Source organism: Rattus norvegicus, chromosome 2 (assembly GCF_036323735.1).
Source record: "Rattus norvegicus strain BN/NHsdMcwi chromosome 2, GRCr8, whole genome shotgun sequence".
NCBI classification, from domain to species: domain Eukaryota; kingdom Metazoa; phylum Chordata; class Mammalia; order Rodentia; family Muridae; genus Rattus; species Rattus norvegicus.
Window position 1 is genome coordinate 234,005,427 of NC_086020.1, and position 18,965 is coordinate 234,024,391.

An 18,965-nucleotide genomic window follows, 5' to 3' on the forward strand; every position below is an offset into this window, starting at 1 on the left:
GTCTTCAGTAAGGGATTTTGGAACCACACCCTCTTCAGTAAGGGATTTTGGAACCACACCCTCTTCAGTAAGCGATTTCAGAGCCACACCCTCTTCAGTAAGCCATCACCTTGGATTGTAAACACCTGTGAGAACTGTGGTGGAAAACTGCACCACTTGGCAGTTTCTACTTGAGAAATCCCTGAGCCCTTCTCTGAGGAGCAAACCCCTCACTCCCCCCATTGTGGTTGAGTCATCCTTCTAACCCAACCCATTAGGAAGTTTTTTAGTTTCACTTTCATTGTCTTAAGCGTTTCTCTATAAAAGATCTAACTCTTCACAAGTTCTCTGGAGACAATTTGGAACTTCCTAGGTTATGACAGGGTTTTTGCCACAGAGCCCGTGAAAAAGGACAGAGTGATCAGCAGCCTGACCCTGAACCTGTCAGGCATTCTTCTCTAAAGAATTTCGTTTAAGGTAAGACAGAGGCAGGGGTGGAAAAGCATTTAGTAGACTGCTGGTTGGAGGCTGAATGTGAGTGGGGGCTGGTCTGGTTGACAGAGGTAGCCTTTCCCCTAATGTCCATGGCAAAATAAAGTCTGCTTAAGAAGACTCCACACTGAAGGCATACGTGTTTTAAGGTTCATATTGCTTTTTTTTTTTAAAGATTATCTTTACTGTCTAATGAAACTCAGACAGAATCCCTGAACTTGTTTTCAGTGTCTACCAGTGTAAAAAGCGACAGTTCTCCCGTTGGTAATCTATGGAGCTATAAAATCTTTGTGTATATTATTTTGAATATATCTATATCTATACAAAATTTGCTCCTTGAGAACATCATGTATGTCATGTGGTTTTGATTGTATATATTCCCTACTCTTTTCTTCATCTCCTCCTACCCATCCCCCACTTGATTGCTACCCAGTTTCATGTCCTATTGAGTCCTTACTGCAGCTCATTCAGGTGTGGGCATAAGGCCACCTAGTGGAGTTTGGGTAACTTACCAGGGGCCATATCACTGAAGAAAAGCAACCCTATCTTTTCTAGCAGCTATTACCTGCCAAATACCACCCAAGTTATGCTTGGGGCTTCCTGAGCCTCTCACATATCTATGGTGGAATTTTGACTGCTGGATATTATGCAGGCTTTCTTATTTCTTCTTCTTTTTTTGTTTTGTTTTGTTTTGTTTTGTTTTGTTTTTCAAGATAGTGTAGCCCTGACTGTCCTGGGAATCACTGTGTAGACTAAGCTGTCCTCAAACTCAAAGATCTGTGTGCCTCTGCTTCCCCAGTGCTGGGTTTAAGGCATGTGGCAACAACCATCCAGCTTTATGTGGGTTTTCTATAGGCAGCCACAGCGGCTGTGACTACATAAGTTCAAAGACTTCATGAGTTCATGTTCCAGAAGAACTGCTTCATCTCGAAGCAATGAATACACACCATGTGATATTTTTGCTATAACTACCATTGTGTACTGGAAGGAGCCAAAGCTTTGGGAGGAATCTCAACTCTAGGGCAACATAGGAAAGATATGAGCTGGAAGACTCTGTGGTAGCAGAAAGTACCATGGCACTGGGAATGTCATGGAAGTCTGCCAGGCAAGCACAGGATGCAGCTGAAGGAGCCTCAGTGAACACAGGGAACCAGCCAGGCAATAACATTAGGAATGGCCACAAAGGACTACAGCAGCCGGAATGAAATAAGTACTTAGCAGTCTGTACTGCAACCCAAGGAATGAATGAATGAATGAATGAATGAATGAGTGGATGTAAGTATGAGCAATACTCCTACTTGTTGTTGATCCCCAGTTAATATCTGGCATGATGAGAGGAGACAGTCATCTGTAAGCAGATTTTACAGTGGTTAATTTATAAGCTTGAACTGTTAGAAGACGCAGAAAGAAGTGGTGAAACTACATGAAGTACGGTGGGGTTTGAGTGTACTAAGTGTCTTTCTAAAGGCAGCTTCAAATATCTGTATATTTATACATATGTACACATCTATCTTTTTACATATATCTATACATCTATGTATACATATATACACATACCTACACCCACATATTTATATACCTACACAAACATATGTATATACCTACACACACACATATATAGCTACACATGTACACACACACGTACATACATATACATCTACACACACACACTCACACACACATACACACACACATACACACACACACACACACACACACACACACACCCTCACACACACACACATGGGGGGGGATATTTGGTCATTTGGTGGTTCTAATCATTTTTTGAGGAATCTCCATGCTGCTTCCTACTGTGGTCCCAGCAGTTTACAATCCCACTGGCAATGCAGACGGCTCTCATTTCCATACCCTTGAAAACCCTTCTTATTTGTTTTCTTTATGCAGGATATTCTCAATGGGGTGAGATGGGACCTCAATGCGCTTTTCACCTTTATTTCCCTGGTGATTAAATCCTAAACATTTTTCCAAGTATTTATTTGCTATTCAAGTGATGATTTTGATTACAGAACAGTGAACAGTTCTTGACAGGTAGCCCCTTAATTAAGAGACCATATTGAAAAGAGTACTATCAGAGTAAGTCATGTCCACATCGTTCATCCTTTGATGGGGGCCTTCTTCCCCTTTAGATACCAGTAGAATTTCAAGCTAACATTAAGGAAGGGTACTCTACAAAACAATGGCTGTCTATTCCTCTAAGCTATCATGTAATGAAGGATAAAGAACAAGGATCTACTGAGGATAAAAAGAAGCTGAAGAGATTTGAGGATGAAGAAGGGATCCTGGATTAGGTCAGGAAGCAGAAAAAGGGCATTAGTAAAACTCTGACTTAGGAGGTATAAGGTATGCAGCCTCATTAGAGGTGTTGGTAAAAATCCTGTAAACCCAGTCAGCCACTACACTCAGGGTATGTAGGGTACTTGGATTGGACAAAGCTGGGGAAATGGTATATGCAGCCTCTAGAACCCAGTACATACCTTTTCTGGTCATCTGTGAACTTCAAATTAGTTGTCTTTAAATAGAAATAGTAGACCAATCTATAAGTCAGCCATACAGGCACCCAGAACTCTTAGAAGTACACAAGGAACACATTTCAAAGAAGGAAAATTTTAGTACGTAATATTTAGTTCATCCACCTGACTAGAAATTGTGGTCCAATTTATCTTCTTCTTAGAGACAAAAGAGCACCATGGACATGGCCTCGGAGATCCACATGTTACAACCCATGTGCCTCATTGAGAACACTGAGGCTCACCTAGTGATCAACCAGGAGGCTCTGAGGATTTTGTCTGCCATCAACCAGCCTGTGGTGGTGGTGGCAATCGTGGGCCTCTACCGCACAGGCAAATCCTACCTGATGAACAAATTGGCTGGGAAGAGAACAGGTGAGTGCCACCAGTAAAGCTATGTTGGGTACCTTCTGTTCATTCACATCACCAGCATCCTGAAAGCAGATGTGAGGAAAGTGTGTCGGAGACAGGGAGGATTAGGAAAGGATAGCACTCTCCACCAGGGGAATTTCTCCTTGTTGAGCCATTCTTACCCACATAGTATCTTTACTTTCTAACTGAAAGGCATAGTAGGCATGACGTGTTTTAGAGAAAAAACTAATATAGCAATTGAGAACATTAACTTCTTTTTTTTTTAAATTTTACTTTAGAGACTGGGTTTCTCTATAGTTCTGGCTGTTCTGGAACTTGCTGTATAGAGCACTCTGGCCTGGAACTTAGAGATTTGCCCACTTCTGCCTCCCAAATGCTGGGATTTAAAGATGTGCACCACCACCACCTGGCTAAAATCCTTAGTGATGAATTATAAAACATTTACTAGACTGTCAACATGGGAGAAACAAGTTTCTACCTTTAAGAAGTGAATATATTGATCAGCATTAGGTATTACAAATCCCCTATTCCTAGGCTAGTAGTATAATCAGTACTTGAAGTCATTTTATTCTTTCAAATATAAGTATGTTAATTTTCAACTCAGTATCAGGAGGCACCTTCATTTACTCCCCTCCCCATCACCTGCCCATTCCGCCTTGCAGGCTTCTCCCTGGGCTCCACTGTGCAGTCTCACACCAAGGGCATCTGGATGTGGTGTGTGCCTCACCCCAAGAAGGCAGGGCAAACCCTAGTTCTGCTTGACACCGAGGGCCTTGAAGATGTTGAGAAGGTAAAAAAAGTCTTTCAGATTCTACTTGTAACTTGTCAGTAGTCCCCCTTGCAGTACCCACACCACTCCTGGATTTATGCTTCTAAAAAATTAGATGAATGTGCTGTTCTTCAAGTTTGTCTAAGAGCTGAGAATCATAGACCAGCCTTTAAATGATAGCTAACAACATTTTAAGTCATTTTTCTTTCAGATCAAAATAGAATATTTTGGTTGAAACTGCTAATGACAACCTGAACTTGTCTATATGTGCTTTAAACATGGCTGACTATTCAGTGTAGTTCCATGATGAAAGTACAATGTTTTGAATTCTCAAAGAATTAATAAATAGGTTTTACTAAAAAATAATCACTTCCACAAAGGATCATCAGTAAGATTATGACAATGCAAAACTTTTAACAATATCATTGTTTATGGAGAATCATGAGTTACTACTCTGCCCAATCTGAGACAAATAAAACTCGTACTGAAAGACCTTATGGTCACTAGTGCTTAAATGGCCCTTATCATACACAACATGTCTGTGAGTGAAATCCAGCAGGCCAGTTTAGGTTGTTGTAACTGACCATCATGACTTTTTAAAAGTGAATGTCCTTCATGATCTCATATACATGGATGTACATTGTCTTATTTGAATTATAAAGCATGAATTGAAGATTCATAAAATCATTGTAGAGCTAGAAAATTATTATTTGTTAGAAATGACTTATTGTTGATGTCATAGTTGATGGGGGACAAAGGTCTTCTTTGCCCAGCTGAGTTGATGGGCAGTCTCTTAGTCACTGTTCTTCACTCACTGACCTGTAGGGAGACAACCAGAACGACTGCTGGATCTTTGCCTTGGCAGTCCTCCTCAGCAGCACCTTCGTCTACAACAGCATGGGAACCATCAACCAGCAGGCCATGGACCAGCTGCAGTATCCTTTTGCTGTGGTCTAGCATAGTCCTTAACCTAGAAAGAACAGCATCATCATTACATCAGGTAGATAAGCAGGCAAGGACCATAGTATTTTTAAGTCTCATTAACAAATCCTCTGATGTTCCTCATGTGAGTTTGCCCCACTTTCTACTACAAATTCAAATTTCTTACATCATACATTGCCATAGACAGGGTGGCACACTGCTGAGATCATCCCTCTCTGTCTCAATATCCTGCATTTGTCCAAATCCTCAACATGATTCGGAACTCACGTTCTCAGTAATCAGTGTTATCCTTATCTCTAAATGTTAGTAAGATCCTAACTTCCCAGGGAATGCTACAGGTAATATTCATCCTGCAAACTCATCAAGGGGTCTGAGATGATGATTGCTCTTTAGCCTGTACTTCCAGTGTCAGTCATCAATGTTTCTCCCATCTACAGGTCAATCATCTCTTCATCCTCTGCCATTGGAAACATGATCTCCTTTGAAGCCACTCCCCTCAAACCACACCACCTCCTTTTATCAAACCCCTAGTCCACACAGCCCTCTTTACTGAAGACTTTATTCCTTGCTGTTTGGCGGCTGATAGCCAATAGATTCTGATGTTCATTATTCTCTCCTGGTTCTTCCTCCGGGTACCGCCATCCATTCTTCTCCCTTCCCAATTACTGACTCTTAGTCACTGTCAATACCAGCAGCGTATCCATGACCTTAACCTCAGGTGTCAAACTGCATTCTTTTTTATACCCCTATGCTCAATCAGAAGCCAGATTATCTGATCCCTCAGCCACATTTCAAATGTCAATTCTTTCTCTTTAGAACCACTTGGTTCTTGACCTAGGACTTGATTATTTCGTAAGAGTTCACTTCCCTCTCTGGCTAACAGTTCCATTTACTTTGAGGACCTTGAGTGTCACAGCTCATTGCTTGCTGTACTTTTAGTCATTCTTTACTCCAAAACCCCAGGTAATATTATTCTGTCTGACGTGTTTCTGCATGCTTATATTTCAGTCACCATCAAATTTCTCTTTAAAACTGTGAAGAATTCAATTTTCTCATCTTTGTGTAGATCTTTAAGAGACGATTTCATCTCCAAATTTACAAAAGCAATTCCCCAACCTTCCCCTTTATAGCACATTCCAGCATGTTCCACAAAGTTGTTCTGCTCCAAACCTCATCTTCGTCCTTTCCTTCATATCCTAGAAAGTATTCGATCACAGATGTTTAAAACTTATGAGCATGGCTTTGTCCCTAGACCAGTCTCACTATCTTGCCTGTGTTTAACCTGATTCTAATGTTCTTCCCTGTCAGTCTCAGCTGTCAGCTGGGATTGCAACAGTGTGACCTCTTGAAATACTGTCATATCAACGTCTTCTACCTTCAAAATCCACCACTGGCTTCCTACTTAGTGGAAAACAAACTTGAAACTTCTTACTTTAGCCTTCAAACTTACATATCCTGCCTCCTATTTCCTTAGTGCTTGTGCCCTATGCAGCAGAGTTCATACTCATGTTACATACCCTCATATGTTTCTATCACAGGGGTTCTGATGACTATCTGGAATGTTATCCCAATAGAAGTTTCATTTCATTACTATGAATTGTGTTGTTAAGGCCTAGGTAACTGTTACCTGGCTAGCCTGCCAGTATAAGGAAACTTTCTCATATGTTTCTGTTGTTTGTAGGAAACTTTCGAATGCCAAGATCAATTATTTTTTCTGTTATGTTCTGTGCTCTTGGAAACCAATCATGATAGAAGTCATTAGTTTTATATAGTTATTCACAATAAGCTTGAATCTGAACCAACCACCCAGCAGCATTACCTGCACCTGTGTATCAGCTTTTAAGGTAAAAGCTGCCCCTGGAATTGACCCCAACATAAGAGAGACACCTGCCCCAGTAGAAGAAACTATTTGGAATAAGACTTAGTTTTTGAGTAGTGGTCTAGTAAAGTTTAAGTTCCCATGACCCTGGGATCTGGCATCCAACTATGTGGAAAGAGCCCGGCACGTGGGTAATTGACGTCATGGTTGGCAAGGTAAGACATAAATGTTAGACAAGGCAAGTCCCCTGCCACAATTGAATACCCCAACCAATGGGAGCAGAATAAGTATACTAAAAAGACATGTTCCCAATGAAATTCCGCTTTCCCTAAATCTTGATTGGTGAAATTTCTTGGCACAGATGTTTGTAGATTTGGGGCTTAAAAACTCTGTAGAATCTGAACTGAATGTCATGGTTCAGTTCCTGAATCTGGACTATGGCCCTGGGCAGCCAGTGCTGGGGTGTATGCCCAATCATCTATCCCTGTCTAACTGAGATCAGTGTGTGTGTGGTGTGTGAGGCAATTCCTGGACCCCAACATGTGTGTGTTGCTGCATATGAGCTGCTTGCTGAGAGCAGAAGGGTCATATTTTCTGAAACTTTAATGTCACCAAGTTGTAGGTCATTGGGCATGGGTACTGGGAACTGAACTCAGGTCTTCTGCAAGAACATTAACTGCTTCTAACCGTTGACCTATCTCTCCAGTCTCTCCACTGGGGCTTTCATGGATGGCTCCTCTAATTGGTTTAGATTTCTGCTAACAAGTACAGCAGAAGGCACATGAAGGTCTCTCAGTAACTAAACTACACCCTTATTTTCTAGCCTTTAGGCTAAGGCATTTTGCTACACCAAAATGGTAGTAAATATCTGAGATTTTGAAATAATTCACTTTGTACTGTTTTTGTTTCTGTCTCTGTCTGTTACACCGTAAAATCTATGATGGCAGCATTTTTTCATTAACTTTAAAATCTATTCCCTTTAAAATCGACAAAAACTGACTGACACAGCTAAACGAACAAACAAGAAAACCGCATTAATTTGGGGAGGCACTGATAGACTATTTATCATAAAATAATAAACTTGTTTTTATAGTTTTCTTAACTTAGCATGCCAGTTATGTGACAGAGCTGACTGATCTTATCAAGTCAAAGTCATCACCTGATCAGAGTGGGATAGACGACTCTGCTAACTTTGTGGGCTTCTTTCCAACCTTTGTGTGGGCTCTGAGAGATTTCTCCCTGGAGTTGGAAGTCAATGGAAAACTTGTCACTCCTGATGAGTACCTGGAGCATTCGCTGACCCTGAAGAAAGGTACCTGGACCTTGTGGAATGTTCTGAAACAAACAGAAAACAATTTATGAATGTCATTTCTGCCTGGTTAGCAAAGGTCTTGATTTTTTAGTTGTGTTATCCTAACTGGTGTTATAGGAAATGAAAACACAACTTAGTGGAGTCACTTGGGTTCTATTTGAAATTTCACAAGCTACATCTTCTTAGAGAAAGGATGTTTTCTTTCCCATTCCTTTAAGTTTGTGTCGCTCATTCTTCATTGGGTCTTCTACAGCTTACGTAGGCTTTGTGAAGTTATGGAACTGGCAGTGTCATATATAGAAATAATTCATTCGAAGTTCACTACATCTAATTCTAATTCTGGCAGGAGCTGATAAGAAAACTAAAAGCTTTAATGAGCCTCGACTGTGCATCAGGAAATTCTTTCCGAAGAGGAAGTGTTTCATCTTTGACAGACCTGCTCTGAGGAAGCAACTCTGCAAACTGGAGACTCTGGGGGAGGAGGAGCTGTGTAGTGAGTTTGTAGAACAAGTTGCAGAATTCACCTCGTATATCTTCAGTTACTCTGCTGTCAAAACTCTGTCTGGTGGCATCATAGTCAATGGGCCACGTAAGTCATCCCTTTTATGTCTCACATTGATTTTCCTTCTTTTCACTGTAGAGGATACTCAGGGAGCCACTTCCAACCAGACCAAACGTCATTAGTTGATGTCATTGAACATGTATTACATGCATCACATGGTGGAATTTCCTGGCGACTTAAAGGCATTTCTCACCATTTCACATCTGTAATAGCAAAAGACAAAAGGGGGAAATAACTAGAACCTAATTCAACCCTAAAAACCTTTACCATAGCTTGTGGTTTCCCCATACAAAAAGAATTAATAAAAGTTTATGAAGCTTGCCACTAAGGGCTGCAACTTTCATGTATGAATAAAATGTTTGGTAATGACTTTGAAGAGCCAATTATTGAGTATAATGAGGGGTAAACAGACATGCTTTTTCTCCTCCTTCCAGCACAACACATCCAAAAGACACTTTAAAAGGAAACAACCAACCAACCAAACCCCCAAACTCATACAGATAAATAACAATTCACATAATTAATTAAAAATACGGGGCTGCTACTTGGGAGTCAGGGGTCTAAGCCAGTTGGGCTTAAGTTCCTGGGGGCAGAAAGCAGGGTGTTTTGTGAAGCTGATGGATAAGGAGAAGATGGGAGTGGGTAGGAGTCACCCAGAGGGAGAGAGGGTAAAAGCTAATGTCCAAATGTAACAGAAGAAGGCACAGATTAGAGAACAACTTTCCAACTTCAAGAAAGTAAGAGTCAGCTGACTGAAAGATGAGAGTGGACACGAGAGTGCCCCCATTGAAGAAGTGTGGGAGGATGGTACCCTGGAAGGACAGGGACATGACTTCAGTACATCATTGTTGTTCTAAGCTCCATGGAGGATCTGGAAGGCAGGGATTCTGGGGTAAACAAGGCAATACTTTCTAGTCTACATGCATAGTTCTCTTGAGTGTTCTGCATGCAACATGTTGTGGTGCCTCAAAGGGCAGAACAGATACCTGGAGTGTGATTGTTTTTAATCCATCAGCAAAGCTCTGAGAAACCCTAGATGATTTCCTGATCAATGTATAGCTTTGTGGGAGAGCGTCTGGGTTGATCCATTTTATGGACCAGAGAAAGGACTAGAAGGAAACACCATTTTCAAAAGCAATAAAGTCAGCATAAATGGCAAAGCTGTCACTCTGGCTTTTTTTTTTCTTTCTCTTTTTAATCAATTAAGAGTGAAAGGACAAATGAATTTGAGGAAAGAAAGAAAATGGGGAGAGAGGAAGGAGGAATAGTAACAGAACCGAATTTATCACCATAGTTCTTCTTCCCCAGTACTAGAACCCACGGAGTCCAGTATCTATCTTTCAAACATGAAGAACCAAAAAACAAACAAACGAACAATCAAACAAATACAGGATTTAATACCATTATGGTTAATAAACTATTATATTGCTGCATTTTTTAGCGAATTCTAAAAACTGTATGTAGAGTGATCTCTCTACCAACTGACAGCTGTTCTCTTTACTTGGTCTTTTGTAGGTCTAAAGAGCCTGGTGCAGACCTATGTTGGTGCCATCAGCAGTGGGTCTCTCCCCTGCATGGAGAGTGCAGTCCTGACTTTGGCCCAGATAGAGAACTCAGCTGCAGTACAAAAGGCCATCACCCACTATGAAGAACAGATGAATCAGAAAATCCAGATGCCCACAGAAACCCTCCAGGAGCTGCTAGACCTGCACAGGCTGATTGAGAGGGAGGCCATTGAGATCTTCCTAAAGAATTCTTTCAAGGATGTAGACCAGAAGTTCCAGACAGAATTAGGGGTAGGTGTGGTATCCAAAATCATAAGACAGAGAAAAACATGGGCCCTTGGAGGGATGGGTATTTTTCTTAGTCTTCAAGGCACTGACACTCAATGATACACACATATTTACAGTGATTATTGAAAGATTAGATTCTTCTGGGAGCCACGTTCTCAGCCATTGAGGGAATTGCACAAGTGCATTTACAAAGGATCATTTATTTGCCTTTTCATAATGCATATTTTTATTCTTAGAGAGTTTTATATTTAACCTAATGTAGTGTTTATTCTTTTTTTTTTTATAAAAATAAGGTTTTGAGGGCTGGATGTCTATGAGGCTGCAGCTAAAGTGTCTTTTCTTCTTTCTTTCCTCCCTCCTTCCCTCCCTCCCTCCCTCCCTTCCTTCCTTCCTTCCTTCCTTCCTTCCTTCCTTCCTTCCTTCCTTCCTTTCTTTTATATGAGTACACTGTTGCTGTTTTCAGACACACTAGAAGAGAGCATAGGATCACATTACAGATGGTTGTGAGCCACCGTGTAGTTGCTGGGATTTGAACTCAGGGCCTCTGGAAGAGCAGTCAGCGCTCTTAACTGCTGAGCCATCTCTCCAGCCCTGTAGTTTTATTTTTAAGGAATACGTCATTGTGTTTCCCCCTGTAATGAGAAACCAATCATAAGACGTTTGGCCATTTGACCAGTGGTAATGCTTTTGGATTACAAAGGCAGGATTTTAACAAAGGACTTGTGGTTTCATTCATCAGTTCTGATAAAACAGCAAAGTCAATGTGAAGAGGAAATTGATGGCTCTCTAATCTGACGGAGATAAAAGAGCTGCCCTTTAGGAGAGATCACTCTTCTGTTATGCTTCCCAAACACTAATGTGCTCTTCACATCATCTTCAGTGCTTTCTTGGCTATATGGTGAGAAAATACAGGGGGATATTCCCATATTAAAGAGTATCACCTAGCCCATTGCTCTTTCCTGGGTATTTCCATAGAGCTCCTCACAGTCCGACAGGAGATGTCTGAGAGTGATATGGCTGCTCTATCCTTATAGACAAGGAAACCTTAGTTCACTAATCACAAGGTTATGAAACCTTGAAGAGATGAGTTCTGGAAGTCCACACAGGCCCACCTAGCTCTGAATATTCCTTCAATTGAAGACTTGAATAAAGGCTTCCCTCCTGAGAAGGGACCCCTGTGCTCTGGGAGTATCTCTGAAGCAGGAAAACAGAGATAAAGGCCTTTAGGAAATCAAATTTGAAGTGTCAGTTTCTATAGCCAGTACCTTCCCTCCTCAGGGAGATTCTCACAAGAAGATGAAGAGCCTATTTAGACATTCTCCAGTAGTCTGCTGTGTTATCTCTCACCTCTCAGTCATCCTTGTGATTTTGTCCTTACTCAGAACCTGCTGATATCAAAGCGAGATGCCTTTATTAAGAAGAACTCGGATGTATCATCAGCTCATTGTTCAGATCTGATAGAGGATATTTTTGGACCTCTGGAAGAAGAAGTAAAACAAGGGACATTTTCCAAACCAGGAGGTTACTTCCTCTTCCTTCAGATGAGACAAGAGCTAGAGAAGAAGTATAACCAGGCTCCTGGGAAGGGGCTCGAGGTAAATCAAGTAGTTGGTACCACTTTGAGGTCTTGGTGAGGAATCTCTTCCAGATGCCACTGAGAATGAGAAAGGTACAATGGTGTTGGTGGAGGGTGACCTTGTCTCACATTCATCTAGGCAGACAGCCAGCTGTGAGAGAGCCAGCAGATTTCTCCTTGGAAGCACAACTGAATCTCTTAGAAATGTTTGTAGAATTCACTCACTCACTCAACCATTTGGTCATCTAATTGTCTAAAACAATTTCTTTGGCCTTGTGTAGAGCTTCCCAGGTTGTAAGAGACAAGGTGGTTAAAAGTAATGACAGTGGAAATAGCAGTTAGCACTTAGATTGCTCTACCTGTGTTTCAGAAATTGATTCTCTTAATTCTCACACCACCACACAAACCACACATTATTCTTAGTGCAGCTATAAAGTGAAACAGAAAATGAGGCAGAGTAAAGCAAAAGACTCACAGCTAATGAGCACTGCACCTTGAATGCAACTACAGTCAACATCATGTGGATCCATCAGATCTAAACTATTCTGCACTGGCAATAGAATTTAACAATGGGTTTGACTTTGTATTGTCTACAAATAACAATGTACTTTAAATGTCTGGATATTTCTTCTTTTACTTCTAGTCAATAAGTCAAGTAGGAAGAACTCAGTGCCTCTGTGTTGGCTCTACACCTACTTGTTCCCAAGCGTCTTCCTTTCTTCTCCACAAGAACATTAATACAGGAATGCCATCTCCGGGCTGAATCCATGCTCGAAGATAGCTGCAAGAGAGTCAGGCTCTACTTCAGATTCATAACCTGATCGCTTCTCGGCCTTTTGGCTAAGATCAAGTGCAGATTCATAACCTGAAACAAAAAGGGGGGACAAAAGGACAAAAGAATAGTGCACCAATTCCTCTTAAGATTTTGAAGGTGCACCATGACTTTTCTGATTGTACACCTTTCAAAATAATTTAGTCCCATGTATACCCCATATTTATGAGATACTGTAATTTACTCTTTTGATAAACCATGAGGTAAAGATTTAGCAAATCGTTCAAAGACATTAGAAAAACCATTGTCTATATAGGGGATGGAAATTTCAAACAAGAAAAATAGCCTGCAAAAGTAAATGAATGCATATTTCAGATATAGCAAACGTCCTGATATTCTGGAAGGTAATGGACAAAGTTGAGATAGGTCAAAAGATCACAATCCAGACACCGAACCTCTTGGATGACAATGAAAAAATGCCTGATGCTCTTTTGCCTGAACTGTAAAGTCATCTTTGAACATTTAGTAACAGTTGCATTCTCAAAGCAACTTGGGAAAGTTGTAGATGCGCCAGGATAAATGGCCTGGAGCAGTAGTTTAAGCAGAGGCAAGTCTAGGGCTCTGAGATTTAGATGCAAAGATGACAAACAAAAAGCTGATGTTACATTTTGGAAGCTAAAACAGACATGATCAGCTCATAAGAGCTTTGTGAAGCAGATAAGAAAAGAGATCAAAGATACCAACTTGTTGAAAAGAGTTATGAGATACTAAAAGATGGGATTGGGAAATGATAGGATTTGGGTTGGGGCATTCTCTAAGTCAGTTTTAGGTCCATTAAACTTAGGAAGCTATTTGGATTGCTACATAGCAGCTCAATTAATGGTTGAAATCAATTAACATCAGTGTCAATTAACAGACACATTGGCTTGTCTTCAACTTATTCTATGCTAATAGGCAGAAGCGGTGCTGAAAAAGTACTTTGAGTCCAAGGAAGACATTGTTGAAACACTTCTAAAGACGGATCAGTCACTCACGGAGGCAGCAAAGGAGATTGAAGGTGAGAACTACTGAAGACACTACAGATGGTGGAAGCTCTTGACACATTTAGCAATATTGTTCCTTATGGAATCTTCAATTGTGGGGAAGAATGGCAAGGATCATTCATGCTGTTCTTTTGTTAACTGACATGCACAGTTATCTGTTATTAATTGGTTATTCCATACAAAAGTTGCCACAAGAAATTCTATGGAAGATAAGATAATTTTTTTAAAGGAGATAAAAAAATCAAAGGAAACTGATACAGTTTAATCTTTGTATTCTTTGCTTCTTTTCGTCAGTGGAACGGATTAAGGCTGAAACTGCTGAAGCTGCAAACAGAGAGTTAGCAGAGAAGCAGGAGAAGTTTGAGCTGATGATGCAGCAGAAGGAAGAGAGTTACCAGGAGCACGTGAGACAGCTGACTGAGAAGATGAAGGAGGAACAGAAAAAGTTAATAGAAGAACAGGACAACATCATAGCTCTTAAACTTCGGGTAATATACCATCTCATCTGAGTACATTCCTGTGCCCCAATCAAAAATAAGAGTATCAGAGAGCTGGAAAAACATCTTAGTAGTTAAGAGCATTAATCTCTCTTGCAGAGGACCCAGGTCTTGTTCTCAGCATCCTCACAGTAGTTCCCAACACTCTATAATTCTTTTTCCAGGGAATCGGTCCTTCTCTGGCCTCTTGCAGGCACTGCATATATGTAGTAAATTTACATACGCCACAGGCAAAACACTCATCACTTAAAATAACATAAATAAATGTAAAAATCAAGCAAGAAAACCAAAATGCAATTTGATCAAAAGGCTGTGGCATGAGGATGACTAGTTCAAAGTCAGCCTGGATTATGAAGTAAGACCTTCAGAATTAAGACTCCTGCAGGACAGTAAATGGTCCAGATACTCTTGGTACACTTTCTTCTCATCACTGCTTAACTCCAGCCCTGTCTAATGAGTAAGAGCTGTTTATGGCTGGATGAAACTCATTATTAGTCTGTCCACAGACAGTGTGTAGGAATTGCTTAAGTATCTCCTACTTATTTCCATTTAATAATTCTAGACTGTTGTGTGCGTGTGTGTGTGTGTGTGTGTGTGTGTGTGTGTGTGTGTGTGTGTATGCTAGATGGGGACATTGTAATTTCATTAAATGTAAGGTAATTAACACAATGCACAGCTTATTTTCTCAATGAATGGAACCCAACTAGTATGACCTTCTCTCGGGGAGCATCCCTAACCATCTACCCACTGAAGCTCAGGGGTTCAGTACCAGAATCGCAGTACTCTGCATTCCTCTACAGTCGTGCTGAGTCTCCATGGTGGTCCAGAGTCTCCTGTGAGGACTGCAGACCCCAGTTGCTTCAATATCTTTCTGTCCCCTGTTTCTGTCACTAACATGTTGGGCGTATATTAAATCCCTTGATTGAACATGATTTTGATTCATGCCGTGACCTTCCATTTTGTTTGAGCCCATCTTTATCACCTTCTTCCATGTGTTGAGAGTTCACACCACACAGCTCACAGATGAGGCGAGAAAGAACATGCAAAGCTGGTGCTGAGTTTATAGAGAATTGTGCTTTCTATGAGTCAAAGGACATAAGACCTGGACCTCAGGGTTGTAAGCTGCTGGTGTTTAGGACTGTTGGGCTACATTTCTAAAGCTGGAGAGAGCAAAGGAAAAAGCTTTTGTAGGAGTCAAGAGAGAGGCAGAGACAGAGACACACAGAGACAGAGTGCAGGAGAATTTTAAAGGCGGAAAAGGCTTCAAGAAAAACACCAGAGTCCTCCAGGGCTTAGTGTAGCTGTGAATGGAGAGTCTATGAGACACTAGGGCGTGTGGAACCCTACCTGAGTTTACCATTTCTGTTTTAGGAACAGGAAAAATTTCTCAGGGAAGGATACGAGAACGAGAGCAAGAAACTTCTTCGAGAGATTGAGAACATGAAGAGACGACAATCACCTGGGAAATGCACCATACTCTAAAGGTCCGAGGCCCAAACCTCTCTGCCAAACTCTTCATCACAGAATATGTGGACTGACACCTTTAGGCTTTGAAACAGCTGTTATGATACTACGTTCATTTTAGCTCAAAAATCAATCACATGCAAATCCAGTTTGGGGTCACCGTCTGACCACTGGGCAGCATCAGAAGAAGTTCGCCCAGCCACATATGTTCCTCCTCTATAATCTTAAGTTTTCCTCTTTCCTACAGTACAACTTCTGCAATTACAGAGCAGGCAACTTTTAATTAACTTACAAAACAAACTCCCTTTCTCTGAGGACCTTGACATTTTGCTACAGTCCTTCAAAACCTAAATCCCATCTCCATTTTCCCTGTGATCTTTCTCCCTACTATGGCAGTGTGTCTTGAACTTTCTCAGGACAAATGTCTTGCAAGAGCACGAGTTAATAAAATTGATTAGCCTACCATAGTTGTTTCTGAACGTGTGTTATTATTTGTGGTTCATTAAGGAAATAAAAAATACCCTAATAAACTATAAAGTTATTTATTTTGTATCTTTAGGTAGTATCCAGGACTCTAAGTCCGGGTGTTAGATTGCCTTCTCTTTATTTCATAGGAATAGTGCCATCAACCAAGGATGACGTTGAAGTCATGGCTCTCATCACAGAAACACAGAAACAAAAACACCTTTTGTGTGTACGTTTTTGGCTGGTGCTCATATTAAACCCCGGGCTGAGACAATGCATTTTGATTAAACATTAACTCACTGAATAACCACCATAGACACAACATTCCCTTGATACAGGCTTGAATCCTAGGTGTTAGCACTATGTGTGCTCATAGAAATGACTCAGCATCTACAGCTAGGGGGTCAGGAATCCTGTGTGTTTCTGTGTCAGATCAGATGCAGGTTTCAGGATGCTACTTAGTAGTAAACAGAAGAGTTGACTACTTAGCACTGGAAAGCACATCTTGGAAACAGAACCTCAGTTAATAAGGGTTCACGAGTTAGTTGATCAGTACTGCAGGGCTGGTGATGTAGCTCAAACATTCTCTTGGGAACAAGAGCAAGCAGGTCTAGAAACCCCAGGGAGCTATTCAAGAGACACCCTATATGCACAAGCTTAGCCATTCCTTTCAGGCAGTATGCCCTTAAATATACCCATCTCTTCTGTTTCACCATAACCCACACCACCCACTCTCTGATGTTATGGTTCAGAGCATCAGTCCTAGCATCTGTGTATTGTGGGATGCATTTAACAGATTTGAAGGGGACCTCAGCAGCCAGACCTGCTTAGCTTGCAAAGGGAGTGAGAAGGAACAACAGCACTGGTCCCATCTGGAGTGCAAGGAGATAGAAGGGAACATGAATATCAATGCACCTTCATGCTTTTCTCCATGGAATTCCCCCCTGCCAATTTGTACCACTCTAATATGTCCGTGTGAAGTCTGGCAGAAATGCTACAAAAGGTTGAGCCATTTCTTAGTTGTGTGCTTTTCTGTAATGAATAATCACACCTTTAAAGTCAGAGGGTAGAGCTAGAAGTATACAGTACCAGAGAATTTGAAAGAACAATAGGCAGGAATTAAGCCCAATTGTCTTTCCTCTCTGAATCCCCAGGTTGATCATCAGGACCAAATGGCAGTAATTTTGAACATGAACTGGTATGAGAAGACACTGTCTGTCTTCAAGTTATATTTACTATGCCATGAGAATGACAAAACCAACTCACTCTGGGAAATATGAATGACTTTAACGTCACATCTATCATTTAAGTTTTAAATACAACATTCTTGTTTTCTTTCATAGCAGGCAATTCACATTTTATTTTTATTTTTTTATTTATTTATTTTTATTAACTTGAGTATTTCTTATATACATTTCAAGTGTTATTCCCTTTCCCGGTTTCCGGGCAAACATCCCCCTCCCCCCTCCCCTTTTTTATGGGTGTTCCCCTCACAACCCTCCCCCCATTGCCGCCCTCCCCCCATAGTCTAGTTCACTGGGGGTTCAGTCTTAGCAGGACCCAGGGCTTCCCCTTCCACTGGTGCTCTTTTTTTTTTTTTTTTTATTAACTTGAGTATTTCTTATATACATTTCGAGTGTTATTCCCTTTCCCGGTTTCCGGGCAAACATCCCCCTCCCCCCTCCCCTTCCTTATGGGTGTTCCCCTCCCAACCCTCCCCCCATTGCCGCCCTTCCCCCATAGACTAGTTCACTGGGGGTTCAGTCTTAGCAGGACCCAGGGCTTCCCCTTCCACTGGTGCTCTTACTAGGATATTCATTGCTACCTATGGGGTCAGAGTCCAGGGTCAGTCCATGTATAGTCTTTAGGTAGTGGCTTAGTCCCTGGAAGCTCTGGTTGCTTGGCATTGTTGTACTTTTGGGGTCTCGAGCCCCTTCAAGCTCTTCCAGTTCTTTCTCTGATTCCTTCAATAGGGGACCTATTCTCAGTTCAGTGGTTTGCTGCTGGCATTCGCCTCTGTATTTGCTGTATTCTGGCTGTGTCTCTCAGGAGAGATCTACATCCGGCTCCTGTCGGTCTGCACTTCTTTGCTTCATCCATCTTGTCTAATTGGGTGGCTGTATATGTATGGGCCACATGTGGGGCAGGCTCTGAATGGGTGTTCCTTCAGTCTCTGTTTTAATCTTTGCCTCTCCCTTCCCTGCCAAGGGTATTCTTTTTCCTCATTTAAAGAAGGAGTGAAGCATTCACATTTTGATCATCCGTCTTGAGTTTCGTTTGTTCTAGGGATCTAGGGTAATTCAAGCATTTGGGCTAATAGCCACTTATCAATGAGTGCATACCATGTATGTCTTTCTGTGATTGTGTTAGCTCACTCAGGATGATATTTTCCAGTTCCAACCATTTGCCTACGAATTTCATAAACTCGTTGTTTTTGATAGCTGAGTAATATTCCATTGTGTAGATGTACCACATTTTCTGTATCCATTTCTCTGTTGAAGGGCATCTGGGTTCTTTCCATTTTCTGGCTATTATAAATAAGGCTGCGATGAACATAGTGGAGCACGTGTCTCTTTTATA

General features: G+C 41.2%; 1 protein-coding gene across 1 annotated transcript; it reads left to right on the plus strand.

Moving 5' to 3' along the window:
* Positions 1-300: 300 nt before the first annotated feature.
* Positions 301-16,386, plus strand: Gbp2 (guanylate binding protein 2). Its single transcript, NM_133624.2, is given in 11 exon segments — positions 301-456; positions 3,164-3,374; positions 4,034-4,161; positions 4,966-5,075; positions 8,017-8,213; positions 8,560-8,802; positions 10,291-10,571; positions 11,951-12,163; positions 13,871-13,973; positions 14,254-14,447; positions 15,828-16,386. Coding segments are annotated over 10 exon segments (1,776 nt in total). The 5' UTR covers positions 301-456; positions 3,164-3,178; the 3' UTR covers positions 15,939-16,386.
* The last annotated feature ends 2,579 nt before the right edge of the window (positions 16,387-18,965 follow it).